The 27,921-nt window shown below is 41.0% G+C and overlaps 1 protein-coding gene across 7 annotated transcripts in view; it reads left to right on the plus strand.

The window, feature by feature from the left end:
• The window catches only part of FRMD3 (FERM domain containing 3), a 267,673-nt gene that overhangs the window by 124,781 nt on the left and 114,971 nt on the right, over positions 1 to 27,921 (plus strand). For 4 of the 7 annotated variants that reach the window (XM_037153808.2, XM_037153807.2, XM_037153810.2 and 1 more), the window contains exons 2-3: positions 7,221 to 7,325; positions 21,836 to 21,878. In XM_037153808.2, coding sequence (XP_037009703.2) covers positions 7,221 to 7,325; positions 21,836 to 21,878 — 148 coding nt within the window. The remainder of the gene's footprint in view (positions 1 to 7,220; positions 7,326 to 21,835; positions 21,879 to 27,921) is intronic. The other 3 variants (XM_037153811.2, XM_053656509.1, XM_053656508.1) reach the window with 1 other exon arrangement.

Raw genomic sequence — 27,921 nt, forward strand, 5'->3', positions numbered from 1 at the left:
CACACTTACTATGAGCTTCATGACTGATAATCTGGAAACACAAATTCCATTCCTCTGTGAATATTTTGGCTCCCTCCTGTGTTGGCTTCATCTTCAAGCAGGTTTCAGGGTAGCTGCCTCAGTTTCAGAACTAACGCTTTTGTATAACAATGCCCAGAGGGAAGATAAAACCTTTTCATGAGGTTCTTTCGGAAGAAGGAGCATTCCAGAAACCTGTCAGTTGCTCCTCATGTCTCATTGGCCTAATGTGGGTCATGTGTTCTTTCCTGAGCCAATCAGATAAGAGGGGAGGGATTACCCAAGCTTAAGCCCTGGAGGTAGGGTCAGGTTATAGTTTCCTGAGGTTCATGGACTTTGCATGTATCTCTGTATTTGTATGGATCTGTTATGTGTGTACACACATACTCATACCTGAACAAAACCTGGGTTTTATTAACAGTGTGTGGATGTCAGGCAATCTACCATAATTTGTTTTGTATTTTATAAAACTGCCTCTCTCCAGGCCTGGTGCTATAGTGGATCACCCAGGGCTCCTTCCTGCCAGTGTTCATATTCTCGTCACTGTGGCACTTGAAACTCCTCCCACGCCCACATATTGTTCTCTTCCATCTCCACAGAGAGACTGGAGGCAGACAGGCAAATGGAGTTCCTACAACAGCTCGGGCATAGGCATTGGACCTGGGCTTGACATATTTATGAACAAATAACATTTCCGAGTTCATTAAAAAAAATCTGTAACATGCAGAGAATATAATTACCTCAGTGGGTTATTGGGAGATTAAATGCAAAATATGTAACACAGCTCTTGCTGTACAGTAAGTGCTTAATAGATAGTAATTGGCATGATTTTTATACTTTTATTCCTGAGGGTAGCTACTTAAACACTAAATCTGGGTTTATAGCATTACATTAAGCATTCGGGGGTTGATATTCTTTCCCTCACTTAACCAATGTCTAAAAGAGCAACATGTCTTGGCATAGAGTTTTGAGAACTAGGGGGTTGAAACCTGTCATATGTTTTCAATGATAACAAGCCATGCTGACTAGCCAATTGGTTTTTCTTGCTCTTTTTCTTTAAGCACAAATGTTGTTTTAAGTTTGCCACTGAACTGGGAAGTTGAAGTAAATGCATCATCAACAATTGAATGCAAGAGAAATTAAGCAAAAGAATCAAGTTCTTTATCTCTCTGTTCATCTTTTCTCCCAGAAAGTTCAGTTCTGGGAGGTGACTATTGTTCCTCTCAACTCCCTTGTATCTAGAAGCATCTGTGAAATTGAAGATAAAGGTTTAAGATTAAGATCTTAATATTAGTGGTAGTTTATATTGGTATAGTGCTTTGCCATGTAAAATGCTTTCACATCTTATAAAATGCAAGGTTTTGAGATATGGGAGATTATAAATTGTTTTTTGCTCACTGTTTATCTCTAGTCCTCATCCCAATGCTTGTGCACAGTAGGTGTTTAACAAATAATATGCATGAAGCTCCAAATAACTCCTTAGGGTAGATTTGTGTGATGCCATCATCATTTCCCTTTTACACAAAATGAAATTAAGTCTCAAGAGATTTCATGACTTGCTTAAAGCCGTCCAACTGGTAAGTGGTGGAAACAAGACAGAGACACAGTGACTTGTTCTATTTTTCTAGGATGTACTTCAGGATTTTTTAAAAAGGAAATTTGTAATGACAAAAATTAGTTTCTATTCCAACCTAATGGGGAAGACTCTGAGAGAATGTGGGATTATTGCAAGGAGTTCAGGGATACAACTCTCCCCTCCCCCAAACAAATTGTCTGAAATACGGCAGAGAAGGTGGAGAAGAGGAGCCAGTCACTTCACTTGTTGAGGTTCCTGGAGTAAAGAAATTCCTAACAGAAACCCCAAGTGCAACAGCACAAGTTGGATCAGAGTGTATCAAATTCTCTGTTGTGAGAGACCAGTACTAGATGTCACTAGCCCAGTCTGCTTGGGATCTATCCTTGGAAACATAATAAAAATAACTCATTCTTAATTGCTGCACTTAGTTCATGGAGGGCCAGTAACAGAGTTCACATTCCAGCACAGCCCAGAGACCATACACGTTGACTAACATTGGTTTAGATTTTTAACATATTTTAAAAATTACAATTTTCTCCACAGTATTTGAATATAGTATTTATTAAAAATAGCAATTCATAGTGCACTGTAGGTGGTGAGGGCCAGCATACGGACACAAGTATAAATGTGTGGTGAGCAGATTTCTCTTTCAACCATGTCAGTACATTTTCGAGACCATATAACCTCATTTAGAGATTCATCAGAACTTGATGCCTAAGGCACATCGAGGCCCCGCTCACATATTTATGTCCTGCTCTTTTTCACATGTATGAAGTATTTTGGTTAATAGAACACAACTTAGGTAACAGCTCTAAGGAATCTATATTAGCAGCCTGATTTCTTTTCCCTATTCAGTTGGTATTGAAACTGCTATCTTGTGAGAATCAACAGAATTTTGACATGAAAAAAAGTCATTGTACTTGAAATCTTTGCTAACCACTTCCCCATGTAGACCTGGGAGGATTTAGGTGAAAGTTGGCTAATTCCACTGTGTTTGAGGAGTCTCCAATACGAGGACTTGACTGTCTTGCCTGTGGCTCACAGTCTGTCTCAGATCTCAGGCTCTCCGTGACAGAAAGCAGTGCTCGCTTTATTAATTCAGTAACATTCGGTGTGCCAGGCACTAGCTTAGGCAGCAGAAGAGTGGCCTCCACCCTCAGCAACCTCAGGAAGAAGCAAGTGGGGGTTTTAGGTCTGTCCACTAGATGTCCAGGTTTGGGAGATAGGGGGCAGAACCAGTGTTCCCTAAGCCCCTGCCCTGCAGTGAGTCTCACACCTGACCTTGAACGAGTATAGCCAGCCCTTGGGACTGAGCCTGGGTGGCCTTTGGTTTAGTGCTAGAGCTAGGTTTATTGCATAGAAATGCTGATAATAGGAACTTAAATGGCTTAAGAACACTGTCCAGACTTCTAGGCAAACATGAAACAGAACAGAATGGGAGGCCGTAAACTGGCTTCCTGAGCTGGAAGCAGTGACATGAAATGTCTCAGGATGATGAGGCGGGCCAGCAGTTTGTGTTGCCAAGGCTGGGACACACTTTGATTTTTCTGAGTTGAAGAATAGATAATTCTAAGGGAAAATGGTCTTTTTATTTTCTAGTGACTCCTGGAGACAGGCACAATTTTGCCCTTCTCCAAGGCTGAGGTAACTTCCCTAGACTAATGCTGCTCAAACTTGAATGAACATGGGACTAACTGGAGGATCTTGCCAAACTGCAGGTTGGGTTCAGTAGGTCTGGGGCTGTGTCTGGGATTCTGTTTCCAACAAGCTCCCTCCTGGGGATGTTGAGGGAGGTGCTTTGAGGAACAGAGACCAAAAAACTCACCTGGTGGCCTGGAAATATGGGAACTGGCCTCACCTTCTTTGTGGAAGGTGTTGATCCCTGCTTCAGCCACTGCACACTGCAGTCGCCACATTGTCTACAGTGGCACTTCCTTCTCTCAAGGGCCTTAGGTAGTCTAAAGGGATATTGCCAGAGAGTATTTATTGGTTGCTGTGTTTAATCATTTAAAAAAATCTTTTTTGTGCTTTGCAATGTATCTTCTTCAGGGAAAAATGCTAATAGTAGCTGTCATGCAAAATCAAGATCTGCTTAATCCCACGCCATTATAAGGCTCTACCTCGACTTGCATATCTGGTGTCGTGCATGGGGGGGGGCATGGGAGAACCAGTTCACCAGTGATCCCTGCAGAAAGCTTGGTAACCCAATCATAAAATGATGAGCTTGTATTCTGTCCAGTGATTTGATTCTGCAGCAGCCTCTTTAAAATGGATGGATTACAGATTAAATCTGTAAAAGGAACTAAAACCATTGATTATATTCTGGGTATTGGCTTTAGCTGTCATCAGATATAGTTGGTTATTTGGGCCTCTCTGTTAAAAACAATTAGAGAAGTCAAAACAAATTTCATTTTGATGTTTTGTCATTTTTGAGCTACATCAAATAGGTTCTCTCAGAAAGGAGGTAAAGACTCAAAGCTCGTTGAAAATTAAATGCAAAGTAATTTTAGGGAAATTAATGGGCTTCATGTCACAAGATGGGTGAAAATCACAGGCCTGGGGTGTGGGTTTGGTCCTCTGTTGAGGCCCACATGAGAAGCAACCAATAGATGTTCCTCTTGCTTTCTTTCTCCTTCTCTTCTCTCTAAAAATAAACTAGGTAAAATATTTAAAATAATAAAGCCGTAGTCTTTCATTCAGTGCAGTGAACCCCAGGCCAGCAAGTGGCTTTTTCATCATTTTCCCAGGCTGATGGTACTAGTTTCTAATGAAAAGATAATCACGTAACATAGACCAAACTGATCCTCCAAAATTACTTTTAGTGGATTTGGGACAGTGGCTCACTTAATGTTTCTAATTTCTTCATTTATTTTCATAGGTCACATTCTATCCCTAAACCATTCCATGGGTCTGTCAGCAGCGCCTTTGATTGAAGCAGAAATTGATCTTATCCAATATCCTGCCCAGGGCGTGGAAGGGTCTTTGCTGTTAAAAGGGTTTTGTTGTAATGGTATTTATCTTAATCAGATTTGGCTGACACATCTTTCACTTACAGAATTTTACAAGGGAAAATAATCTAACTAGCTTAGAAATTGACTCATACAACCCTCTTATTTTACTTCCGGGGAGTTTGCCAGGGTCACTGGAGGTTGTCTTTGAATTCCAGGCCTGGGCTCCCCCCAGTTTCCCAAGATGCATTTCTGTGTTGATCTCAGGATGCAATATAGTGGCTGTGAAGAGCATTCTGTCAGACACCATTCACTGCATTTCTCTGCCATCCAGACCCTGCCTTCTAGCAGAGTTGCAGTGGACTCACCGATGCTCCAGGGAGACAAAATGGCGTGGTGTAGGAGCCAGCATTCTACAGTTCAGTGTTCTGGGCCAAATCATACCTTGCTGGATATATGTTGTATGACTTTGGTCAAGCCACAGAGCCTGTCTGTGCCTTAGTTTCTTCAGATGCAAAATCAGGACCTTCCTCATAGGATAGTGGGGGTTGAATGAATGAATACAGAGCGACTGAAGCAAGCAGTTGGGTGCATTGTATGTGGATTTGCAAACTGTGGGTCTCCTCTAGGTACTGAGTTGTGAAATCAGTGTTTTGGGTTTTTTAAAGCATTTTTTAAATTTAATTGTTGTTCAAATACAGTTTTCTGCCTTTTACTCCCATCCCAGCCCACCCCCCAGTACTCCCCACCTCCCTCCCATTTCAACCCCCTTAGTTGTTGTCCATGTGTCCTTTATACTTGTTCCTGTGAATCCTTCCCCTTTTCCCCTGAAATTCTCTCCCCTCTCCCCTCTGGTTGCTGTCCCCATTCTCTATTTCAGTGTCATTGTTTTATTTTGCTTGCTTGTTTCGTTGTTTAGCTTCCTGTTAAAGGTGAGATTATATGGTATTTGTCTTTCACCGCCTGGCTTATTTCACTCAGCATAATGCTTTCCAGTTCATCCATGCTGTTGCAAAGGGTAGGAGCTCCTTCTTTCTTCCTGCTGCATAGAATTCCATTGTGTATATGTACCATAGTTTTGGGATCCATTCATTTACTGATGGGTACCTAGGTTGCTTCTAGCTCTTGGCTATTGTAAATTGTGCTGCTATGAACATTGGGGTGCATAGGTTCTTTTGGATTGGTGTTTCAGGGTTCTTAGGATATACTCCTAACAGTGGAATTGCTGGGTCAAAAGGCATATTCATTTTTAGTTTTTTTAGAAAATTCCATACTGTTTTCCATAATGGTTGTACCAGTCTACAATCCCACCAACAGTGAACTAGGATCCCCTTCTCCCCACAACCTCTCCAACATTTGTTGTTTGTTGCTTTGTTTATGATGGCCATTCTGACCAGTGTGAAGTGGTATCTCATTGTGGTTTTAATTTGCATCTCTCTGATTGCTAGCAATATTGAGCATCTTTTCATGTGTCTCTGGATATTTTGTATGTCCTCCTTGGAGAAGTGTCTGTAAAAGTTCTTTGTCCATTTTTTAATTGGGTTGCTTGTCTTCTTAAAGTGGAGTCATGTGAGTTCTTTGCATATTTTAGAGATTAAACCTTTGTTTGAGGTATCAATTGGCAAATATGTTTTCCCATACAGTTGGTTCTCTTTTTAATTTAGTACTGTTTCCTTTAGCCACACAGAAGCTTTTTATTTTGATGAGATCCCATTTGTTTTTTTCTTTATGTCCCTTGCTCTAGGGGACATATCGGTAAAAATGTTGCTGCGTGAAATATCTGAGATTTTCTTGCCCATGTTCTCCTCTAGGACTTTAATGGTGTCACAGCTTATATTTAAGTCTTTTATCCACCTTGAATTTATTTTGGTGTATGGTGTAAGTTTGTGCTCAAGTTTCATTTCTTTGCACGTAGCTGTCCAGTTCTCCCAACACCATTTGTTGAAGGGCTATCTTTACTCCATTTATGTTGCAGCCCCCTTTGTCAAATATTAATTGACCGTAGAGAGTTGGGTTGATTTCCGGGCTCTCTGTTCTGTTCCATTGGTCTATGTGCCTGTTTTTATGCCAATACCAGGCTGTTTTGATTACAGTGGCCTTGTAAGACAGTTTGGTATCAGGTATTGTGATCCCTCCTACTTTGTTCTTCTTTCTCAAAATTGCAGCTGCTATTTGGGGTCGTTTATGATTCCATATAAATTTTTGAAGTGTTTGTTCTATGTGAAATATGCCATTGGTACTTTAATAGGTATTGCATTGAATTTGTAAATTGCTTTGGGTAGTTTGGACATTTTGATGATGTTAATTTTTCCAATCCATGAACACGGTATGTTTCCAGTGTTTTGAATCATAAATAGCATTAGAAAAATCAAATGACATGTAATAGAATAAAATAGAACATATTAGAATGCACTGCATTTATGCAAGGTGTTGTTTGGTGTCCTTTTCAGTGTTTGTTTGGTGTGGGCATGTGTGTATATGTGTGTCATGGCTTACAATATGAAATATGTTCTCACTGTGGATTGTAGTTAAAAGAATTTGGAAGCCCCTCTCTAAGGGCTGGAGAGGAGAGTGAATCTATTTATCTAAGAACAGATGTATCAGGGTGAATGAGGCACATTTTAGCATGAGTGCACAAGGCGAGCTGTGGCTGAAACTTAAATGTGCTTCCTTTGCAGAGGGAGACCAAAGGGCAGTTTCTTATCGACCACATCTGCAACTACTACAGCTTGCTGGAGAAGGACTACTTCGGCATTCGTTACGTGGACCCAGACAAGCAACGGGTAAGAGCTGATTTCTCTCTGAACACGTTTGGGGGAGTCACTCAGGCTGTGGGGTGCTGAAGAGGTTTCTCTGAGACCAGTTGTGATGCACTCTTGTTCTCATGGTTATTGATGGATATCGACCACATGAAACCAACCACCCTGGTGTGTCTGTGTGTGTGTGCCTGCCTGTGTGTGTGTTGGAGTCTGGTATTGTTCTCACTGGATGGGGTGTGGCAAGAGAAGAGAACACTTACCTTAGGCCTTTCCAGAAGTTACTCCCACTTGGTTGAAGACAAAATGTTCCTGTGCCTTTTGAATCCCAAGTTTGCCAAAGCTCTTCAAATAGTGGCTACATGTAATCTCACAGAGAAAATCCACTTCTCAGTATAAAAAGCTACTGGTACACAGGAGAACAGGGCAGTGAACACTTAATGGGTACAAGGGTTTCTTTTGGGGTAACGGAAATGTTTGGAACTTGACATAGATGGTGGTTATACAATATTGAAAATACTCAATGCCACTGAAACACACATTTTAAAATGGGTAGTTATACGTTATGTGAATGCCACCTCAATTTTAAAAAGCATTGGCAGGTGAAGGGTTATGATACTTGAAAAGCTGCTGCTTGAGCACCGCTGCATTTGACAGCCCCTGTTGTATTCCTGCTCTCAGAATCACCTCTCCTTTCTGGTCTCTGCTGGTGTTCAAGAGTGAGCAGGAAGTCTTGCCTTTTGAGTTGGTGTACTAGCCTATTAACTGTGTTCAGGTTTGGCATATGTCACAGTGTCAAAATGATGTGTGTTCCTCACTTCCAAAAGGCCCAGGAATCTCCACCCCAGCTCCCACCACCTGCTGCAGGTCCCACGTATGAGTTAGGAGGTCCTGTATCTGCCTCTTACCCTGCCCCACTGCCAAGCAGGGCAGTGTGAAAGGCTCAGCTAGGGGTGGTCCAGGATGGTGGGACAGGTCTCCTCAGACTTCCTTAATTTTTTCTCATTCTTACTAGTGTCCCTGGTCATCTTTTTCCTCTACATAGAACATCAGCTGGGTGTTTTTCTATTAAAGATTATTTATTTATTTATTTTTAGAGAGGGGAAGGGAGGGAGAAAGAGAGGGAGAGAAACATCCATATGTGAGAGAAACATCAGTCTGTTGCCTCCTGTATGCACCCTCACTGGGGACCAAACCCACAATGGGGTCATGGGTCCTGACTGGGAATTGAACCTGCAATCCTTTGCTTTGTGGGACAATGTTCGATCAACTGAGCCACACCAGTCAGGGCACCACCTGGCTCTTGATTTTATGTTTACTGACCTGATACAATGAGGAGAAGCCTGTACTTTGGGGAGGGAGGTGGAGAATGAACCTGTCTGAGGAATAGATTAGATTTTCTTCTAAAACATGGAGAGTCTTACTAGCTTTAGGAGTCCAGTAAGACCTAATCTTCTCTAAAAAATAAAATGTGGTGTCTCAGAAGGGGGTTGTGCTCTTCTGTAGCACCTTTAATGGGCCAAGCCTGAGTGAGAGGAAGGTACAGGACACTGATGAGTGTGTAGGGCTGACATGAGGCTGCAGAGGGGACGTGTGGCATTTACCACTGATTGATTAACAGTGGTTCACAGACCTGGCCCTGCAACAAAATCCCCTTGGGGGTTTGCTAAATGTGCTTAGTGTGGACCCTGTTCTCGATCTCCTGAACCAGAATCCTGGGTGTAGGGCCAGGAACATGTGTTCTAACTCATCCTAATTCTGCTTTTGATACAGACTACAGCTTTGGTCTCCTGTCAGTGTTGGGGACCGTGGCATAAAGTCATCTTAGGTATAACTTTTATGGCCACAAAGGCATTGCCCTTATATGGAGAGGGGAACGGGCTCAAAGACGGTCTTAGTTGCCTAAGGTCTCACAGCTAGTAAGTGACGCAGTGAGTACTTACACTTGGGATTATGGTTTAAACCCTAATCCATGCCAAACAGTCTGTGGACTGTGTCGGTCATGAACCACCCTTGAAAATAGATTTCTTTGTGTGTAGAATTCCATCTTAAATTCTAAATAGCCAACCTACAGAGGTAATTCTAAGTACTATTAGTTGAGCATCTATCATGTGCCAGGAATTTTACTGAATGGCCTCTAGTCTCCCCCAAAATACTATAAGGAAGGAGAAAACTGAGGTGCAGAGAGGGTCTGTGGCTTGCCAAAGGCCACATGGCTAGTAATTGTTGAAGGAAGGATGGGATTTGAACCCATGCTCTTTCCACTTCACCTCCCACATGAAACAGTCTGGATCAGAGATATCTAACCTTTTCCTGTCAAGGACCATCTAGAAAATATTTTCAGCTTTGTGACCCACACAGCCTCTGTCGTAATTACTTTATTATTCTTTCAATTATGGAAAGCAGCCAGAGATAATATCTAAAGTAATGGATGTGGCTGTGCTCCAAAACAAAAAAACTTTTTTCCAGTAAAAGTATTTTACAAAAATAGGCAATTGGCCATAGTTTGTGAACCCATTGCCTAGACAATAGCTGGAAACCACTTAAACACATTAGCCTTTTTTTGTTTCTTTTGACTCTCTCATTGGGGAGATACTGGATAAAACATTAGAAGAAGTGTTCAGAATTGGAATCAGATATCAATATGAACTCATGATTTTAAAAACATGCATAAATATAGAAATAAATACAGGTGTGTGTATATGTGGGCTAGTATACTACATATATTTATCAGTTCTGTCCACTGAGATGTCCTAGAAGCAATGACATCACAGTAGCAATGAACACACCTAGCTCTCCTAGATCTTGGTTTCTTTTTTTTAAGAATCAATAATTTTTATTTAATTCTTAATTGAATTTATTGAGGAGACATTAGTTAATAAAATTAGAGAGGTTTCAGGTATACAGTTATACAATACATCATCTTTCTATTGTATTGTGTATGTACCACCCCACGTCAACTCTCCTGCCATTACCATTTAGATCTTGGTTTCTAAATACCATTGCCCAACAAAAGGAACAAGGGCTCCTTGCAGAAATGGCTGATTCTAAGGCTGGGATAGGGAAATCTCAAGATGAATCTGAAGCATCTTCTGGTGCCAGAAAATAAGAAAGTGCTGATAAAGCTAGAAGATAGGGCCCTAGGAAAGGCACAGAGCCATCCTGAAAGAACTTTCAGTGGCCCAAACTGGAACAACAGGAGTGGCAACAATAAATAACAGTAGCATTGAATTATAATCCCTAGAATAAAGTTCTGTGAGTTCCTACTGATATAAATAGATTAACTGAATAAATAAATAAGAGGGAAAAGGAGCAGCTCTTTCTTACAGAGGAATTACAAATAATACATGGAAGGAATGAGAGAAATGAAAAAAACTGCCATTAGAACACTGTGATAATGATCATTGTGGGCAAGATCTATGGATGAATGCTGACATTAGTAGGCAAAAGCTTGAGGAGAAATAGGATATTTCTCATAGTCTCAAAGTATTTCCCCTACTCCTTGATAGATTTTGATTACAAAGGGTAAAAGAATAACTTTACAGTGAAGAAACCTGGCAGCTGTCACTTGAAGCAAGGGATCAAGGTTAACATCACCAGTAAAAAGATGAACAACATCATGCACACCTGATTCATGCCCTGAGAAGGGCATGGCCTCTGGGGTGTTCTTCATAAGAATGCCTAACCCCCTTCAAATTCTGAGAAAATATCGGACAAAATGAAGAGAAATTCTTTGTAGTAGCTCATCAGTACTCTTCAAAGGCACAAAGGTCATGAAAGGCAAGGAAAGACTGGGAAACTCAGTTTAGATAGATGCATCTAAAGCCATGTGGGGTCCTGGACTGGATTGTGGAACAGAGAAGTGTCTGTAGTGGGAAAACTGATGAAGTCCAGTTTAAGTCTATGCTTTAGTTAGTAATATTGTGTTCCTATTAGGTTCTTAATTTTGATTATTGTATTATAGTTACATAAGATGCTGAAATTAGGGGAAGGTGGATGAAGGTATACAACATTTTGCAAGTTTTCTATGTCTGCAAATTTATTATTTTTTAAGTTGAAGTTTTTAGGTTGATGCGCTTCATTGTTCTTTATATTTTAACTTAGTTTAGCTTACTTTTTAATGTTCAGACTTGGATAGTAGATTAATAGAAAAAAATGTGGGTCATGACCTCCGAAACAAATTCTTCTATCTGATGTATCCATTCAGTTGCTTAGAGGGCTCTCTAAATAGTTTTGCTTTCCCCCTGTACCACATAGCTGTTTTAGCCTTTTGACTTTGAGACTACAATGTGAGTGTGGCTTCCACATGGGTTTCTGAGCAGTTGCTGCACTGCATGAACTTCATACACTGAAGGATGTGAATTAAATCAGGTCTATGCTGGTTAATAAGCTGTGTGATGTTGATCAAGTCACTGAGCTTCTCTGACTCTGTCCCGATTGTTAAAACAGATAACAATACCTACAGGTAGAGTTGATATGACAATCAGAGATAAGATATGCAAATGCTTAACAAATGGTATATACCGAGTTCATGGCATGTGACATTTTATTATTATGAACTATTATTACTCTGTATGGGTCTAGGTGAGGCAATTGCATGAGGAAAAAACACCACGAATTAGCAAGTTAAAAACGTAGAAATTCAATTGACTTCTTTTAAAGGCATGGTGGCTATTATGATGGAGAAAGACAAGGGAAAGTGAGCCTTGGATAATTAGAAAAATGGACTCAAAGGAACAAACACTCTGATATGGGGGTTTTAAGCAGAAATTAATTGATCTTTTTTTTTAGCAGTATGTATATTTCTTCTCAATGGAAAATAAGACCAATGAATTATTTGGATAGAAAGCTAATCAACAGAGAAAATAAAACTATTTTAGAAAAGCTGAAGTGGAACTTACCCCTGCTATGGGAGTTGGTGGTTTGCCTACAACTCTTCGCAATTTGATTTGTGGCAAACCATTGTGGAATATTAAATATTTAGCACTATTACATTTGGAACACCATATGTTTGACAAGATGTCTCCTGCCTCATATGCTCTGGGAGTGGTGAGGACTGAGTCAGTAAATGACTATCTTTTGCTATTTTAATGCTAAGGGCACAGAATTTCCATTATTTTTAAAATTTGAGTTAAAAAGGAGCAGATTCAATGCTGGTAAATAAAAATCCGCTTGACATTTTTCTTTTGAGGAACGCATATCATCTTAGTTGCATACAATTAGGGAAAAGGTATGTGGTACTTTCTTCATTTTACTGATAGAGGAAACTGGGACTCAAGTTTAGAAGTCTTGGAAGAAACAATTTCAAAAGAAAAAGGTATAGTACTTGGCTTAAGTTCTGGTATATATGTTTTTAAATATAGCATGTTCTTTCCATCACTTCTGCTCAGGTATTTGGGTAACTTCTCGTGAAAGTTGAAGTTCTGAAATAATTGGATTTCATAATTCCAAGTTTCTATGGCTATGATATAAAATATTTATCACCCTTAATTTTCTTTTTTTTTCTTTAATCCTTTCCTGTTTTCCACACTTAGCTGGGGATGCCACCTCCAGTGACTTAGAACTAGGTGAATGCTTAACAAAAGCCCCAGTTCTAAGTCACTGGAGGACTGACTTGGTTGTAGGTGGCTGGTTACGGTCTGCTGGCAGATTGGGTCCAGTGCTTTTCATTTTAACATTCCCACTTCCAAGCATCTGTTTAACCCACTTACTGCTACACCAGTGGCATTCTGACTCATACCTACAGACAACAGGTTCACTTCAGAAAACCCATGTCTCTGGGGCAGTCTCCTCAAGCACCTTGTGTTAGAGCCTTGTGTGTCATGTGGCCACTGGGCATGAGTTCTGATTGGATGACCTGGGAAGTCATGGATGAGAGGACATGCTGAACCCTGATGACTCCTTCCCCCAAATATAATCATAGCCCTGAGGTGTTTGTTGGTAGCCAGGAGGGATTAGTAAGACTATCAGTGAACTTTATTAATAACAGGAAGAGACCTTTTCTATGTTGGAGCAATTTCCTTTTTTTGGAGGTACCTTTGGGAAAGGCAAGGAATAGAATAAAAACAGGTCCAACGATTTGAGGCTTCACTCTGGGGATGGTGCCAAGAAGCCAGACAGCATTGTTTGCCTCCAGCTGCTCCTGCTGTTGAAGGCTGCTTCCAGCTCCTAGACACCATGGCTTCACAGGTGCTCGGAACTAGGAATGAGTGATAGCTGAGATTCAGGGCAGCCCTGCACCAAAGAGCAGGGTTGTCCTGCTATCTCATGTCCCTGGGCATGAGTGTGTCTGCTTAAGGAGTCCTCTTGTAAAAAATCAAGACAGCTTAAGTTCCTATTTTTGGGGGGATATGAACAAGGATCTTGGCTTAGTGGGAAAGGACTTTGGGCCCTTAAGTTGTGAGGAACAAAGCTCTATCACAACAGCTTGAAAACTGCATGTGTTGTCTGGTGATTCAGTTGTGGCCCAAGGTAGGAACACTGCCAGATTTGGGGAAACTGTCATGTTCCTTCAGCAGAAAGTAGAATTTGGTGTTTAAGTAAAATGATCACATAATTGACTCAATCTATGTCCAATGCCCTCTTCTGGAAGGGATGGGAAGCCTGATAAAGACAGGTTGCAATCTGGGAGTCGCTAAGCCAACCAGGATGCTGTAAATTTAGTGGAGGGAGCAGCAAACATGCAAACCAGTTATCTTTTTTGGGTCAAAAAGCAGACATAAGAATAAATGAGGCTGGAAAAATGCCATTTTCTCCCTGTTTGAGTTAGGTTAAAAACAGGATATCCAAGGTAGGATGGTCTTCCTTTTTGGTGGTGAGGACCTCCTGGGTTAGATGAAGACAAGTTAATTAGGGAGATAGGGGCTAAATGGCCTCATTAGTGAGAGAAGCACTCGCTGGAGGCTTCCAGCAGGCAATCACATCAGACAGCTCTGGAGGCTAGCAGGTCTGAAGTTTCAAAATAACTTTAAAGACAATTTTTAAGTCAATCTGGTAAAAATTGGAAGCTGGTAAAGACTAGAATGGACCTACGATGCGGAACTTGGAGGAATAAAAACAGTATAGGTTAGGAAATGACCATTTGAGGCAGACTTTATTTCTTTTCACCCATGCTCAGCAGATCTTTCAAAGGCTCAATTGCCATCATGTGTTGCATGCATTGAGGGCAATAATGAATATCTTAGTCAGGTTGGGCTGACTAAGCTACACCATAGACTGGGCAGATTGAACAGAACATTTATGCCTCACATTTCTAGAGGCTGGGTGGTCCAAGATCAAGGTGCTAACAGGTTTGTTTCCTGGTAAGTGCACTCTTTCTGACTTGCAGATGCCTGCCTTCTCCCTGTGTCCGCACATGGCACTGGGGGCAAGGAGGTGGGGTAGGGAGCAAGTACTGTGGTCTCTCTTCCTGTCCTTATAAGGGCATTATTCCCAATATAAGGTTCCCTATCCTGGTGGTAATTTTATACCTAATTACTGCCCAAGACCCCACCTCCTAATATTGCAACACTGGAGGTTAGAACTTCCACATGTGAATTTGGAGTGGGGGGGACCACACACATTCAGTCCATATCAAGAAGTGAGAGTTGTGGGTACCTATTGCTGTGTAACAAATTTCTCCAAAACTCAGCGGATTAAAAAAACACAATTTAATTGTACCTCAGGATTTTGTGGGTCAGGAATTGGAGCAGGGCTCAGCTGGATGGTTATTCTGCTCCACCTGGTGTTGCCCAGGCTCCCTCAGTAATAGTCAGTGGGGGGACTGATCCAGGGGTCTAAGACGTCTTCACGTGCCTGGTGCTTTGATGGGGGTGACTGGACAGTGGAGCTTGGTTGGGGGCTCCCTGTGCATGTGCTTTCAGGGCCTTTCTACATGGCCTCTCCAGCAGGGCGTCTGAACTTCTCGTATGGCCACTTTGGGCTCCAAGTGCAAATGGAACCACTTACCAAGTAAACTGTACAAAGAAAGCGGGTTTTAGGGAGGAGTGGGGTTTGGGATACTGGTGAGATGCTGAGGTGGAGATGTTCAACTTAAGGAAGAGGTTTAGGCCACAGAGATGTTGGTGCCCCGAGGCCTTCACTACTTCAAAGCCCTGAGAATAAATTGTAGAGATAAGGGAGAGAACATAAGGGAGAGAGGAGAATCTGACGGGCAAATAACATCGATATTTTAAAGGATGATCCACAAGGAGAAACCTGCAAAGGAGGCTGACCAGGACCATACAGAGAAGAAGAGAATGAGGAGAGAAGGGCACTCTGGAAGTGAGGGCAGTTTTACACTTAGTAAAGGGGAATGGCTCCAGTTTCAAACATGAGGAAGGAAGGAAGGAGGATCCAGGGACACTAGCACCAAGAGCCTTGGTACCAGGAAGACTGGGACAAATCCTGTCCCTGTCAGTTGCTGGTTGTATGACTTTGAGCAGGCACTTTAACCTAGGCCTCCATTTCTTTATCTGAAAAATGAGGATACTAATAGTATCTGTGCCATAAAGTTGTTCTTTAAGTGTGTTAGTCCATATTATCAACACATGTAACTGATCTTTTTACTATTCCACACTTTAAAGAGTTTGTGAAGGTCCCTGGGTCTAGCAACTAGGAGATCTTTGACCTTAGAACAGTATGGTGACAATGTTAACTTTATATGGCTTGACAGCAAATGTTAGAGTGGTAAATTCCATTATAACAAACAAGGGAATTTCATAGTTTTCCTTATGATTGCATTTTGGTATCCTAGTGTACTTTAAAATAAACAGCAATAGATATTTTTATAACCTCTATTGCATTTTCTGACTACTAACTTTTTAGGTGAACATTCAGTATTTCTCGGATGCAGAGCAGGGCTTGTAACACAAGTGTCAGGCTGACTCCCTGCCCCACCCCCAACCCCACCCCTGCTCCCAAATCTGATTTTGTAAATAAAGTTTTATTGGAACACAGCTACTTCTACTTATTTATGCATTATCTGTGGCTGCTTCCATATACCAATGGCAGAGTTGAGTAGTTCTGACCAAGATCATGTGGACCACAAAGCCTACAATATTTACTGTCTGGTCCTGGAAGGATAAAAATGGTGCTTATTTTTTATTTTAGGCTTTCTGTTTCCACCTCTGCTTCTTACAGTGTTTCTTCTCCGGGCTATTACTTCTATTTTGTTCATCACTGAGAACCTAGGGTACAAGAGCAGTCATGGCTGAAGGAGTAAAAATACTACACAGAAGCAATGAATTTTTTTAACATAGTTTGACTTCCAAAAGGACAGTAACTTTTGAATGTACTGGATCTACAGATATTTTTGTGGTGGTTGCCATGTGTAGTAGATTTTATGGAAACTGGACTGGAAACCATTGTTACTGTAGCTAAATGACTAGAGCCTGCCTCTAGCTTCTAACTTAACAGAGCACGGTTAAGGCTGCATTCTTTCAGGTGTCAGTCTTTTTCCCAGCAAAGGCCGCAGGGCCCAGAAATGGCATGAACTGGCTGGATAATGCAAAGCCCAGGTTATGCTGGGGCTTTGTCCAGGTGAGATGGGAGAATCAGGCCGTCTTTTCAGGGCTAAGATGAGAATTGGTCAAATTTTGGATCTGGTTGCTCCCAAGGGAAAAAACACTCTTTTGTTTGGGAGGAGGCACATTCATTCTTGTGTAAAGCCCCACTGGGTTATTTAATACATTTCTGTGGGCTACAGATTATTCATGTCTGGGACACCAAAGGTTTTGAGAGAGATAACAGAGAGGTGTATAATTTATTCCGTAATCATAGGCTAAATCAGTTTCAACAGAAGCTCAACAATTGAAGATAACTGTTACATTGTTTACTTCCCAGAGTGTGTGTGTGTGTGTGTGTGTGTGTGCGCATGCACACAGCTACCAAATTAAAAATTAATCTACTTGATCACAAGTAATCACCATTTCACACCCACCTTCTTGTTTGTCAGACAAGCCAAAATTAGAAAGTACAAAACAAATGCACTATTTCTATGAAGGGGCAGAGAAAAATGATCTCTTAGGACTATGTACAGCTGGGTCTCACAAAATAAAAGAAACATTCGTTGGCAATGTTCTCATCCTTCAAAGTCACAGAATATGGCATGTGAGAGCTGAAGGAATTTTAGGATCCTGGAGTCTGCTCCCCCCGCCCCTCAAGGTCACATATAAGGAAATCATGGCCTAGAGGCGTTCTCATCTCTCTTCTTGGTTTTGACCACCTTGGTGCAGCTTCCTTCTACTCCTCTTCTTCTACAAGTTGCTATCAATCAAAATAAATGTGTTCTAGGAAATTATTTAAAGTGTTGTCATACGGGATTGTCAATACTGAAAACCCTCCCTAACTGGGGCCTCTCACAGGAGACTCGCAGTTACCGGGTTCAAACCTAAAGCAAAAGGAATAAACCTCTGAGGGAAGGATTTTTAAATATCATGGAGGGCAGTTCTTGGTGGAGAGTTAGGGAGACTGTCTTAGGTCCATGTTGTATCCTGTTGGAAAAACAGATCCCAAGATAGAAATTCCAGGTTTATTGGGAAATGTTTCTAGGAAAAGGCTGTAGAAGAGTTGGGGAATGGGGCAAGAAAGACGAGGCAATGTGAGTGTTGGCTGTCAGACAAAGTCATACGAGGGTAACATGGGCCAAGTCCCCACAGAGGAGCTCTGGGACAGTGTAGCTTGTGCCTTTGAGTTGTTCTGGCCACAGTGCCACGGAGCAGAGGCTTTTATCCTTTCACACCTGTCAGTTATTAAAGAGCTGCCCTGCTGTGGGGTGGTGTGAGTGAGGAGACTCATTTCAGAGACTCAGTTCTCCACCCTGCTCTGGATTCCAGTAACGTGAGGGCAGCCTTCCTGCAAGGAGTCAGACTGTTGCATAGCTACAGGGAAAGCTATCCGAGGGGATGTGGGCAGACCTGACAGCATCTTTGCAGACACCTCCCTGATGCCTTCAAATCATGCTATTGTGCATCCTCTGGTTGATCTTGCTTCCCGAGCTCATTAGGTAGAATCAATGATTGGGTCTTAGCTTTTTTAGTTGTTGGAATTTTTGTTTTAAACAAGAGTGGAGGAAAGGAGGGTTTCAGTCACAGTAAACCAAGCATGAATTCAGATTTTTGGTTGGTAGACTTTTTTTTTTTTTTGCCTCTTAGGGAGTATCAGTTTCCAGTAAGAAAACAACATAGCATCTATTCCAAGGAGCAATTGAAAGAAAACTAGAAGTGCAATAAATGTTCTAAGCCTATATCTAACTACCAAGTACATCATGGTGGTGGTTTTTCTTCCAGACTTGACTTCATTGTCCAACTCATTACTCTAAAATGAAGAATAAAAGAAGGAGAATTAGCTGTTCATGTAAAGCAGAGGGAAGGTGGGGTGGGGAGTGAGAAAGGATGAGAATGACAAAGGTGGCCTCATCAAGAGAGCCCAGTGTACCAACTTAGGGGGCTTTCTCAGTGAACATGAAGAAATGGGGCTGGCTGGTGTTTACCAAGCCCTCACTATGCTCCCAGCTCTGTTCTAAAGGCTCCTCAATGAATTAATCCTTCAAACTTCACAATGATGCTGTAAGTGGAGAAACAGAGGAACTTGTAGGTTACACCACCAGGAAGTGGCAGAGCCGGGATTCGAATCCAGCCCTGCTGGCTTCTGAGTTGGACCAGTGTCAGCCCTGGATGCTTAGCTGGATTTGGCCTCTGCCTATTATGAATGAAATTCTTCCTCTTGAGTCTAAATGACATGAAATCCACTTTTATTTTCTGAGTAGGACTTACCTTTCTTTCCTTTTTTTAAAAATTGATTTTTAAATTATTCATGGAATACACCAATGCATGTAAAAGTTTGGATTACAATATTACAGAAAAACAGTGATCATTTCCTTTGATCAGCAGCCCTAACTTCCTGTTCTGCCTCTGCAACCCACCCTCACTTTTATCAGTTCAGTGTGCATCACTTCAGAACTTTAAAAATACATTTAGATGCTTGTTATGTATTCTTTTATAATACATGACATGGTTTTGAACATTTTATTTACAAAAAATATATGAATTGTATGCTGCCTTGCTTTAGAAGTTCCCAAACTTTCTCAGCTTATGGCTTTCTTAGTATCTGGGTGATATTTCCCATTCCTCTACAGTAGATGCGCCAGTTCACAAAGGTGCTCACCCTCTTGTGCCTTTGTGTGGTCCAGGGACCCTCCTCAGAGCCCTGGGAGACAGCCACCGCCTCCTGGGTGTAGGCGCACAGAATGAACCTTACCTGTCATCCCTGGGAACAGAGAAAAGCTGGCAGGTTAAAGTTAGGCTAAGAAGGGATAAGGAGTTTAGAAGGATGCCAGGCAAGAGGAATTCAGAAAATGTATTTATATTTCAGACTTTCTTGGCAAAATGACTGGTAATTTTTTCCTCTGTGAAATAATAGCAATAGGTATGGATCTCTGGCTGCTGTTACTTGTTTTCTTGCCTTAGTTCTAAGTTATTCAATTTATTTCTAGGAAAGTAATTGCGTCATCACATACTCCTTTTATTATTCTCTGTGAGTCCCATGTATTGAAAGATATGGTCTACCAGTTAAACTACACTTAAGTAACACCACCGTTAGCAAACAAGCACTTACTGAGTGTTTTCCACATTCCAGCCACCTTTCAACTATTTTATGTTTATTAACTTTTAAAATCCTTACAACAACCCTACAAGGTATAGTAGCTACTATTACTATTCCCATTTTATAGTTGTTAAAATTGAGACACAGAGTAAACATTTTTGCATAAGGTTATATGGCCAGTAAGTGGATAATCAACACATTTTCCACTTTTCCATCACAGCTCTGTAAAGGACAAACATAATTTCTGATTAGAGGAGAAAATCAAAAGTAGAACGGTAATTTCCAGGGGCTTGGAGGAAGGGGAGAAAAGGAGGGTTGTAATTTCGTAGGTATAGAGTTTAAATGTTTCAAGATGAAAAAGTTCTGGAGTTAGACGGTGGTGATGGTAGCCCACCATTATGAATGTATTTACTAGCACTAAATTGCACGCTTTAAAATGGTTAGGGTGGTGAATTACATGTTACATGTATTTTACCACATTAAAAAATTGGGGAGGGAAAAAGAAGATAACCAGGGTTCCCAAAGTAAGTTGATATAATTTTGTCCATATGCAAAGAAACTTGCTATTTTAGCTTTTCTGTGCAACCTGTCAGGAGGAAATGTGTGGTTTTCTGTTAGATTCTTCATGACATTGAGATAGTAAAAAGACCCCCATTCTTGTCTTTTGAAGACCACAGAGCCCTGACACGCTGGATTGGAAACAACTGATCCGGCCACTCAATTTTTCAGTTTCTGGTGAAAGAGTGGTTGTTCATTGTAGAGAAGAATACTTTTTAGAGTGAACCAATCCATCAGGAGGCTGCAGAACCAGGAGTAAGGAAGGACCCATGCTCTGGAATTCCACTGCACGTTGGCATTACCATTTAACATCCTGAGTCCTAGATTTCTCATCTGTAAATGGGGTGATAGTGATGGTCCGTGGAGCAGCACCTGACAGTAAATACTCAGCCAACTCTTATTAAACTATATAGTTAGGCATTATATCAAGCAATAGTGATAACACAGAACCTTGAGGCTTACTGGGTGACACAAATGAGGTAAAGTGAAGTATTTAAGTGTTCAACTGATAAGTTTCCTCCTCCTCTTTGCTCACCAAGCAGGTGACCCATCAGTGAGGTCTCCCAGACCTCTGATGGAAACACAGTGGCAGCTCTTAGTGTCTTCATAAACTGTAGGTGTAGAAAGTGATGCCTTCTGCTGTTCCCTAAGTGGCTTCAGACACATCATGTGATGTCAAAAACTGCCCTGACCTCCACATGGTGAAGCGACCTCCACACAGTGTGGAAAGAGCTGGTTTCTGGGGCCAGCATGGTGTTGCTTCAAACACCTGTCTGTAACATAATTCTGGGCTACCCAGGTCTTTGAGTTCCTTTTTTTTGTGTGTGGTGAAGCTGATTTTCCTTCTTGATGACCTCAGGCCTTTGAAATGAGATTTGAAATCATTTGCTCCTCCCTGGTGCAGAGGAAGGCCTGGCTTTGTGTGTGTGGTGGGGCGAATGCTGGCTTGGCTCCTATTAACCTGAGAGGAGGCGACCTTAGGGAAGAGGAGCTGGGTGCTGATGATGTCTTGAACTGTGACTCTCTGAGGTCATATATGTCAAAGTCTTTAGCCATCTGTGGCTTGCCCTGGGCAATGGAGCACAAAGAACCACCTAGGAGTCAACTAGAGCCACTAGAACATCCCATTTAAGTACATGTTCTCTTTCTTCTCTCTTAGCAACTCTGACTCAAATACTACTCAGAAGGTATTAATTCTCTGCAATTTATACCCTTGCCTGTGGTATTATTGTTGCCAAATGGTTCATGCCATTCTTCAGAGGTAGAACACTAAGGAATATCTATAGGAACCAAGGCAGTACTTTAGAAAAAGAATATCTTTATTAAATTCCTTTTGGTTATTAAGTATGCATCGTATGGTCCAACCATTTGACCCACAATCTCTTTTTTCTCCCCAGCACTGGCTTGAACCTAACAAGTCCATCTTCAAGCAAATGAAATGTAAGTGTCAATCTGTGGGTTCACTTTTGCTGTGAAATGTCCAGAGATAGATGCTGTCTCTTGACAGAGTTTTTCCTGCCAGGGAAGAAATTGCTTTAGTTGAAGGTCTGTGGGTGGGTGGGGTTTCTCTCTCCAAGCGAGAGCTGTGCGACCTCTTATTTGCTGGCCTCGAACCTCCTTACAGGCCCTTTCCTTCTAGCCCCGGGTCTTTCCCTCTCTGCCATTTTACCCTCACATCATATTTGAATACGGGAATTAGATTAGATGGTTAAACACCTGTTAAACACAATCACCAAAGGCCGGGTTCCTTCTGATTGTGGGGGTTGTTAGAAAATGGTTCAGGGTGGGACATGTGCAGCCTTGGGGGTGGTGTATTTTGAAACTAAAATCAATCTTCCTGGTGACTTCACTGAAGGGTGTAGTATAATTTTCCACCCCTCAAACTCACTAAGATAAATGGTTTCTTTTTGAGTAATTGTTTCCAAGCTCTGGTGTTCCGACCTGCCCTTTAAATTAATTTTTTTCTCTGATGAGCTCTTGGAGAAGTTGGTTTGGAAACTCACTCTTTAGAATATCTGGCTGTCCACTTAAGGCACTGTGACGAGGGTGTTCACTGGTGGTCCTGGGTGGGCATGATGTTTTCTCCTGGTTACCCGTGCCAGGCTGCAGTCAACCTGCTTTTATTTATGGTTTGGAGGAGAGCTTTCAAAATGCACCTCAGAAATGTATAACCTGCCCTGAAACTAATTTATCCCTTTATGCCAACTTTCCCAGGGCCCTGAAATGTAGGTGATAAATCAGTTTCTCCTCGGAGATCAGGTTAGCACACATTATGTCACTTGTCATCATTCAGGGGATTCTTTTCTTCCTCCAAAATGAAGAAATTATTCTGGGCAGGGTTTTAAGTGGAAGGAAGAAGAAACTGAATGTGGATGGCACACTAGCAACAGACATATTTATTCCTCATTGTCTTTTTCCCTCCCTCTTCCCCTCTTCCCATTTCTCCCCTTCCCTCTCCCATCTCTCAAGAGCAAACTGTCTAGCCAGTGAAGGAAAGACAGAAAGCTAATGCCCATGGCTCCTGTGAGTGATGGGTACTGCAGAGAGATCACAGTAAAGATGCATGAGATGAAAACAGGGACAGCAGTGAGCGTGGGAGGTCCAGGGAGGTCCGTCTGTTGGGGTGAGTCTGGAATAGAGTTGAGATGAGTAGCTAGTAATCACCAGGACGGAGGTACTGGGAAGCTCCGTATAGAATGACTTGCAGGACAATGAAAATGAACTATCGTGTCTGAGCAAAAAAATAACTGATGCCTAGATTTTATCCCCTAACGACTAAGTTTTGGTATTTTTGTTTACATAGTTTAAAATATTTAGGCAATTTCCCAGGACACTTATTTATAGTAAATGGTTCTTTGATTTTGGTTCTTAAATGTCATGAAATATTTTCCTTAGGCTGCACACAATTTTGAAGTGTAAATCTCTCTGTAAAGTAAGATGTATTTCACCACTTAATGGGAGAAAAATTTAAAACTTGTGAAGAATTTGCTGCTTAAAGAGCTTTGTCTCTACCATTAGTAAATCTGAACAGCTGACACAAAATTTATAGTGTTGGCCAAAAGTGATATAAAGAGTGACATTTGACTACTGGCCAATTTTAATTTAATGATGAATGGAATCTGAGTCTGGAAGAAAGAACTGTGTAAAATTCAATATCTAAACCAGACACAGTGACTCCCCAATTCCAGGAACTGGCAGGGGTCTTCCTACCCATCACCTGGTCCCCTGTTGTATTAAGGATGTTAGTGAAGAAAATTTATGTAATTTTCTCAGATCACAAACCTAATTTTGTTGTTATTGTTTTCTCTTAGTATCAAGAATTTCTGCAGTCTTATACCTATGTCCTGGAAACAATAACTTTTATGTAAATTAGAAAAAAATATGTAAACTTATAAAATGAGCTTATAAAATGTTAACTCTGGGAAACTGGGTCCAAATCCTGGTACTTATTTATGAATTTATCAAAAAGATCTTGTTCCAGAACCCCAGACAGCTTCCAGTTTGGGTGTGGGCATTGCTTTTATACTCGGACCGCCTTAGAGTAGGCGGTGAGGACTTAAGTCCTTGGAGGAACAGCTGCTGCCATTCCGGCCTCACTCTGTAGAGCGATGCCCAACTTTCAGGTCATTTGCTCTGATCTCATAAGATCCCTCTGACTATGGGGGTTCCCAGGAATGGTGTTTGCCGGGGTTGGCAGAAGATCGGCTGTCCTGGTTAATAAGCTCTGTACAAAGGCATTATTATTTCTTACTAGTATTTTTAAAAATTATCTTTAATAATGTAATGTTTGTGGTTTTTCTAACAGTTCAGAAAAGTTTAAAATGAAAACTGTAGGTTTTTTTTCTTTTCCTCCTAATATCTCCAAGCCCACCCTGAAGAAATAGCTGTTGTTAACAATGTTTTATATGTACTTTTAGAAACTTTTTTATGTTATATAAGCTCTCTCAACATATTTAAGGCCTTTTAGAAACAAATACAAGATAAATCTCTATATTATTCACCTTGTTATGTTCTTAATGATTTTAGAGGTTCTTTCCATATCAGTGATAGATGATCGGTTTCATTTAAAAATGGTTTTCTCCACTATGAAAAGCAGTATGGAATTTTCTCAGAAAACTAAAAATGAATCTGCCTTTTGACCCAGCAATTCCACTGCTAGAATTATATCCTAAGAACCCTGAAACACCAATCCAAAAGAGCCTATGCACCCCAATGTTCATAGCACAATTTACAACAGCCAAGTGCTGGAAGCAGCCTAGCTGCCCATCCATAAATGAATGGACCCAAAAACTATGGTACATTTACACAATGGAATTCTATGCAGCAAGAAGAAAGAAGGAGCTCCTACCCTTTGCAACAGCATGGATGGAACTGGAAAGCATTATGCTGAGTGAAATAAGCCAGGCACTGAAAGATGAATGCCATATGATCTCACCTTTAACAGGAACCTAATCAACAAGCAAAATATAACCAAAGACATTGAAATAGAGAACAGGCTGACAGTGACCAGAGGGAGAAGGGAGGGAATTTCAGGAGAAAAGGGGAAGGGTTTGCAGGAACAAGTATAAAGAACACATAGACAAAAACAAGAGGGTGTGTGGAAATGGGAGGGAGGTGGGGAGGGCTGGGGGGATGGTCTGGGATGGGAGTAAAAGACAGAAAACTGTACTTGAACAATAATTAAAATAACTAAAAAATGGTTTTGTGATAGTTGTATGCATGCATGTAATTTATTAATGGACATCAAAGTTGGGTCTAGCCCTTTACTGTTATAAACTGTGCTATGATAAATAGGCTTGGATGTACAATCTTCTTGTACATCCATACTAGAAATTACTAGAAGTGGAATTGTTGGATCAAAAGCTGTACACATTTACATTTTCCTTAGTGATAAATGTCCATTGGAAGAGCTTATAATTTGCTGCCAATGTTATGAGAGTGCTTGTTTTCTAAAATATTGTTGAAAATAGATATAATCAAACTTGTTTTTATGGTGAGTTTTTCCTCCATTCCCTTCCCCAGAATGGCATCATGTGTCAGGGAAGCTTATGCACCATCCCGGCAGTGATGGTGACATCTCTCTAGTGTGCAGTCCTCTGTGCTCCCCCTCACAGCTAATGTGGTTTGGCCTTTAGTTACTGGCCTCTTCCCCACTCCTCCTCTCCGGGTGTAACTAGCCTCATCAGCCTTTGAGTGCACTGGCGTGTGCTGCTGCCTGTGGCTCCTGCCATGGTCTTGTCCTGCAGGTCTATAGCCGTTGCCCTCTTGTTGTCCCCACTTCAGGTCTCTTCACTGGTTGACTTTCGACACTTCTGTATTCACCACTGGGACCAGTAGAAACTGCTCAGCCTCTTCCAGGCCCTGCTTCAGCCTCAGGGACACTTGTGTACTTGAGCTAAATGTTCCCTCTCTGCTTACACACGGCCTGCTGCCACTTCTCCAGTACTCTCCAAAGTTCCAAACACAACACTTTCCCTCAACTCTGAGATTTCTTTGTCTTGTTCCCCTACATCTCACTCCATTCATCCAGGTCTAGGGTACTGAGGGGTGCTGGATGCCTTCTCAGAGCTCCGGTAGCATCTTAAACTTGGTATTGTCCTCTCTGCATCTCTCCAACTTCTGCACCTGCCTTCCTTTCCCACCTCCTCCCCACAACTAATAATGGCCTTTGTCCTTGGGTACTAGGTTGACATCCTAAAATAATGGTTTTCTCACACAGGCAGTAACTGTTTATCAAATATAATGGGGGAAAGTGCTGTAATTTACAACAGCAATAACAAGAAAAAACAAATTTCTTGTAAATTTACCAAGAAATGTTCAAGACTTATGTAAATAAAACTTATTTTTTACTGTGGTGTTACTGTAGAGTAGATGAAAAAGAGCTCAATAAACAGACTTCTCTCATGTTTCTGGTTAATACTGTTAAAGTCAATTCCTTACCATTAATATACACATTCAATAATTTTTCAGATCAAAATTTCAATGAGATTCTTTATGGCATGTAGCAAACTGATTCTGTGGCTCATCAGTGAAAGAAAATGCTCAAGATCAGCCAATCAATACAGGCTGGGGCAAAAGTAGGTTTACAGTTGTGAGTACAGGAAACAATTTTTTTCTTTTAAAAATAATTTTATTTTCTGAGAGAGGGGAAGGTAGGGAGAAAGAGAAACATTGATGTGAGAGAGAAACATCAATTGGTTGCCTCTTGCATGCACCTTGACTAGGGGTTGAACCCGCAGCCCAGGTATGTGCCCTGACCAGGAATCAAACCAGTGACCTTTCACTTTGCGGGATGACGCCCAACTAACTGAGCCATACCAGTGAGGGCCAGAGTTTATTTTTGTATTACTTAGTAGTTACTGTACTATTTCCCACATGAACAACTGTAAACTACTTTCCCCCCCGCACCCTGTATGTGAAGAACAGTAGGGTCCTTTGTCTCTTAGATAGCGAATCAAGGCTTATGAGTTACAGTAATTAAAAGAGGACTAGTGGTGGACGCATAGTAATTAAAATAGACCCAGAAATAGGAAAAGAATCAGTGGAAAAATATCCCAAATTCATGTATTATTAGAGTGTGGGCTATGATAAAGATTGAATTTCATACCGGAAACAGGGAGATAGATTATTTAAGGCATGATTTTGCACATCCTTTCCACTTGGGGAAAAACGCTAAGGACAAACCGCAGACCATACATGGGATTAATTCAGATGCAGTCAAAAGCTCAATATATTTAGCAACCTATAGACATTGTAGGTAAAAGTTTAGGACTATTTTTATTGTGGAGTACCACATGACTTCCTAAAGAAAACCTAAAAACCCAGAAGCAGCAAAGCAAAATGCTGACAAATTTGTGCAAAAGAATATTTGGTTTGTTCACTACACAGAGTAGGTTCACTGTAGATATTTGTTGAATTAATGACTATACAGTGAATTACAAACAAATTAAAACACATGCAAAATAATGGAAAGAGCATATGCCAAATACCTAACAGGCAGTAATATGCAGAATATATAAAGCGTGATACTATAAACCCAAAGATAAACAATTCAATAGGGAAATGTGAAAATAACCAGAGAAGGAATAAAAATAAATGGCTAATTAACTCAAACAGATGCTCAATATCATTACTAAAAAAGGGCAACTTAAAACATTTTTGTTTATTATACTGAGAAAATTGTAATTATTGATAACGTCCAGTTGATAAGTATGAGGGTATCACTTCTGGTTGGAGTTCATTAATGGGTGAAGCCATCTGAGAGGGCAATTGGCTGTATCTCAAGATTAAAAATGCCTATATCTTTTAATCCAACAAAGTAATATCCATGTGTCCGTCTAAAGCAACATTTATTCCAGCACAGGTATATATTTTGCAAGGATGTCTATTGCAACATTGCCTATAACACTGAGAACTGGATGCAATAAAGAGCCCAGCAATTTTGGAAAAGCTAAATAGATTATGTGGCATACATGGGGTCATG

The sequence above is a fragment of the Artibeus jamaicensis genome, unplaced genomic scaffold (genome assembly GCF_021234435.1).
Source record: "Artibeus jamaicensis isolate MK-2021 breed Jamaican fruit bat unplaced genomic scaffold, CSHL_Jam_final scaffold_1964, whole genome shotgun sequence".
Classification (NCBI taxonomy): Eukaryota; Metazoa; Chordata; class Mammalia; order Chiroptera; family Phyllostomidae; genus Artibeus; species Artibeus jamaicensis.